We start from the raw sequence: 4,963 nt of genomic DNA on the forward strand, positions 1-4,963 counted from the left end.
GGCAATGCTCCTCGCTCCACAGGGCTCCAAGTTCCTCTTTGTGACACCTTTACAGGACAGGACGTTTCCACTTCTCTCTCTCTCTCTCTTTCTCTCTCTCTCTCTCTCTCTCTCTCTCTCTTTCTCTCTTTCTCTCTCTTTCTCTCTCTATCTCCCTCTCCCTCGTTCTTGTATTCACTCCTCTGAACGTGTTGCCTCCTTCTGCTCCTCTTCTTTCCTTTCCTCTCCAATCTTGTTCACCTGTGTCTGTTGCCTTGCCCACTGCGATCTGACTGGTCACTGTGCGTCTGTCACTGTGTGTTTGTCACTGTGTGTCTGTCACTGTGCGTCTGTTAATGAGTCACTTCAGAGGAACTTCTGTGTTTGAATCAAAAATGGACACACCCACACCTGTGTTATCAGCACACACACCTAATTCAGACATCTGTGTGTATGTGTGTGTGTGTGTGTGTGTGTGTGTGTGTGTGTGTGTGTGTGTGTGTGTGTGTGTGTGTGTGTGTGTGTGTGTGTGTGTGTGTGTATGTGTGTGTGTGTGTGTGTGTGTATGATGGGTGGGGCTCCTACTCTACTTCCTGACTGATACTTGCAGACACACACACATACATACACACACATACACCCACACACACATACACACACTCACATACATACACCCACACACACACACAAACACTCCGTAAGTGAATATTAGAGGGCCTGGGAACCTGGAAGAGAGACAGAGCGGGAGAGAGGGAGGAAGAGAAAGAGAGAGAGGGAGACAGAGAGGGAGACAAAGAGAGAAAAACTGAAAAGGAGAGACAAATAGAAAAAGAGAGGGAGGAAGAGAGGGAGACAAAGAGAGAGAGAGGGAGATAAGGAGTGAGAGAGAGGGTGGAAGAGAGGGAGACAAAGAGTGAGAGAGAGGGAGGAAGAGAGGGAGAGAGGTAGACTTTGCCCTGAAACTGTGTAACTGACTCCAGCCAAATCATGACCTTTTTATTCAGTCATCAGTCATCTTTACTTAAACACTCAAGCCACACACACACACTCACTCCCATGTACACACATACAATCATGAAGATGACGGACTCAAACACACACACACTAATGAAGATGAAGGACTCAAACACTCACACACTCACAAAAGTTTTTGAACTTGTTCATAATTTTGGTGAACGTGAACTGAACGTACTGTATTACTGCCTGATGAACGATACTGTGAACACGTTCATTATGGTGTCTGTGAACGGCACGTTCAATCTTTTTAATTTCGTTCAATAAGGTGCCAGATTTCTAGAGACTTCCAGGCGAAAAACACACTGTTAACAGTCCTGCATCCAGGGTTGCCCAACCAGTCAATCGCTGCGTGTGCTTTCTTCTACTGTTTATGCCTGGCAAGAGTGAGAGTCCTGAAGTTGCGTAGAGACCAATGTCTTCTTATGAACTTCTTAAGACCAACCCTAAGAAAGATCCCTGCTGGATTCACGAACGCTTGGAAACATGTTAAACCGCCAAAGTGTTCTCAGCTGTGCTCCCCTGAATGAGGAATGCCACTGATTCTTAAATTGAACGCCCGTTCTCACACACATACATAAATGCCTCGCCAGCTCCTTATAAGGGCATGAAACCACAGGACCGTGTGCACACAGAATCCACAGGCAGCATGAAAGCAACTTGAGAGCGATCAAAACCATGATCATCACCGGTGGTGCACCTGCCAGTAAACACAGACCTAACTTCACCGGTGCAGAGGTGGAGGTACTGTTGCAAGGAGTAGAACATAAGGGTGACATCTTATTCAGTAGTGTCAATACAGGGTACAAGGCCACCAAAGAGGCACGGGACGAGATAACAGGTGAGGTCACCGTGGTGTCAGGAGAGGGGTGCACAGCGGCTGAAGTGAAAAAGAAATGGGCTGATGTGAAATTGAGTTAAATACATGAGTTGGCTTCTTGTGGATCTTGATAGGCCCTATCTATATTATGTAGGCCCTTATGATATATATTAGTCATGTATATTCACATGTTTATTCACAGAATGTAGGTGTGCCCATTCTAGTGGAGTTAAGAAGACATTTATTTTGAACTGTGTTCAGGAATGAGGTCCATTGATGTGTGTGTGTGTGTGTGTGTATGTGTGTGTGTGGGTGTGTGTTTGTGTTTGTGTCTTTGGGTGTGTGTGTGTGTGTGTGTGTGTCCATTGTCTTGTGTGTGTGTGTCCATTGTCTTTTGATGACACTGATAACCATTATAAATGATAAAAAATATCAAGATTACATTCCAACTCTGACCATTCAATCTGTTCTGGCCCTCTGGAACAGCAGACTTGAAGAGTTGTTTTCCAATCTCATGACGCCCTCTGGTGGTCAAAGTAGGTAATGCCATGTGAGAACATAAGACATCAAGAGCAAATCTACATGCTTCATCTCTAGAACAGCCTTCCCCTCAATATCAGACGTGTCTCCAGCAGGCGCACCACGCTCAGAGGAACAGACACCGTCGCCATGGCAATGCTCCTCGCTCCACAGGGCTCCAAGTTCCTCTTTGTGACACCTTTACAGGACAGGACGTTTCCACTTCTCTTTCTCTCTATCTCTCTCTCTATCTATTTTTCTCTCTTTCTTTCTCTCTCTCTCTCTTTCTCTCTCTATCTCCCTCTCCCTAGTTCTTGTATTCACTCCTCTTAACGTGTTGCCTCCTTCTGCTCCTCTCCTTTCTTCTCCTCTCCAATCTTGTTCACCTGTGTCTGTTGCATTGCCGACTGCGATCTGGCTGGTCACTATGCGTCTGTCACTGTGTGTCTGTCACTGTGGGTCTGTCACTGTGTGTCTGTCACTGTGTGTCTGTCACTGTGTGCCTGTCACTGTGTGTCTGTCACTGTGTGTCTGTCACTGTGGGTCTGTCACTATGCGTCTGTCACTGTGTGTCTGTCACTCTGTGTCTGTCACTGTGTGTCTGTCACTGTGTGTCTGTTAATGAGTCACTTCAGAGGAACTTCTGTGTTTGAATCAAAAATGGACACACCCACACCTGTGTTATCAGCACACACACCTAATTCAGACATCTGTGTGTATGTGTGTGTGTGTGTGTGTGTGTGTGTGTGTGTGTGTGTGTGTGTGTGTGTGTGTGTGTGTGTGTGTGTGTGTGTGTGTGTGTGTGATGGGTGGGGCTCCTACTGTACTTCCTGACTGATAACTGCAGCACCTCACCAGTGGAAAAAATACACACACACACACACACACACACACACACACACACACACACACACACACACACACACACACACACACACACACACACACACACACACAAGCATACACACACACATACAAACACTCCCTAAGTGAATATTAGAGGGCCTGGGAACCTGGAAGAGAGACAGAGCGGGAGAGAGGGGGAGAGAGGGAGGAAGAGAAAAAGAGAGAGGGAGGTAGATAAAGAGTGAGAGAGAGGGAGACACAAAGATAGAAAAACAGGAAAAAAGGAGAGACAAATAGAGAGAGAGAGGGAGGAAGAGAGGGAAACAAAGAGAGAGATAGAGGGAGATAAAGGGAGAGAGAGAGGTATACTTTGCCCTGATACTGTGTAACTGACTCCAGCCAAATCATGACCTTTTTATTCAGTCATCAGTTATCTTTACTTAAACACTGAAGACCCACACACACACACACACACACACACACACACACACACACACACTCATGAAGGAACTGAACGTGAACTGAACGTACTGTATCACTGCCTGATGTACGATACTGTGAACGCGTTCATTCTGGTGTCTTTGAACGGCACGTTCACTCTTTTTAATTTCCTTCAATAAGGTGCCAGATTTCTAGAGACTTCCAGGCAATAAACACACTGTTAACAGTCCTGCATCCAGGGTTGCCCAACCAGTCAATCGCTGCGTGAGCTTTCTTCTACTGTTTATGCCTGGCAAGTGTGAGAGCGCTGTATTTGCGTATAGACCAATGTCTAGACCACATATGTCAAACTCAAGGCCCGCAGGCCTGATCAGGCCCGGCAAGCCATTTGATCTGGCCCGCCAGCTCCTCAGAATGTTGCAAAAAGTTCAATTGATTTGAATGAGCAACGGTGACATTTTATTTGGTTTGCCTAATTTTCCCTCAGGATTAATAAAGTATCCATTTGTTTATCTATCACAGCTTGTCTGCCGCGGCCGCTGGTATGTCGAACGCAACACAAATACTGCAAGTCCCACAATGCACTGAAGTGAAAAAGAAATGGGCTGATGTGAAGTTGAGTTAAATACACGAGTAGGCTACTTGTGGATCTTGATAGGCGCTATCTATATTATATAGGCCCATATGATATATATTAGTCATGTATATTCACATATTTATTAACAGAATGTAGAGTTAAGAAGACATTTATTTTGATCTGTGTTCAGGAATTATGTGTGTGTGTGTGTGTGTGTCCATTGTCTTTTAATGACCATCTTAATAAATAATGAACAGAACCAAGATTACATTCCAACTCTGACTATTCACTTCCAGTTCTGGCCCCTAAAACTCTGGAACAGCAGACTTGAAGAGTGGTTTTCCAATCTCATGTCGCCCTCTGGTGGTCAAAGTAGGCAATGTCATGTGAGAACATAAGACATCAAGAGCAAATCTACATGCTTCATCTCTAGAACAGCCTTCCCCTCAATATCAGACGTGTGTCCTCTTCCACTTCTTTCATATCACTTTTAAAAACACATTTCCATGAATGGTCGTTCTAGACCTCTGATGATTTACCAATCTATTGACTGCATTTTTACTTAATCTTAATTAATATATTTTAATATTCTTATATGGTTTAATACTGTATATCCAACCTTTGCTACAGTCTTTGTCCAAACATGTGTGGACTAGTGAGGTCTTTGTACCTCATGCCACAGAGAAACTGCAAGGACTCAAACTGCTTTCAAGTTTTATTACTATCTGAACATGGATAGAAAAGTGTGTGTGTAAACAAGTGTGTGT

General features: G+C 44.6%; 1 protein-coding gene across 1 annotated transcript in view; it reads right to left on the reverse strand.

Moving 5' to 3' along the window:
• Window positions 1–4,501: 4,501 nt before the first annotated feature.
• LOC308362907 (serine protease 27-like) overlaps window positions 4,502–4,963 on the reverse strand; it is a gene marked incomplete at both ends in the record, with an annotated part of 6,801 nt that continues 6,339 nt past the window's right edge. Inside the window, one exon of the mRNA XM_080835634.1 lies at window positions 4,502–4,556. Coding sequence (XP_080691760.1) covers window positions 4,502–4,556 — 55 coding nt within the window. The remainder of the gene's footprint in view (window positions 4,557–4,963) is intronic.

The sequence above is a fragment of the Sprattus sprattus genome, assembly GCF_963457725.1.
Source record: "Sprattus sprattus genome assembly, chromosome: 3".
NCBI classification, from domain to species: domain Eukaryota; kingdom Metazoa; phylum Chordata; class Actinopteri; order Clupeiformes; family Clupeidae; genus Sprattus; species Sprattus sprattus.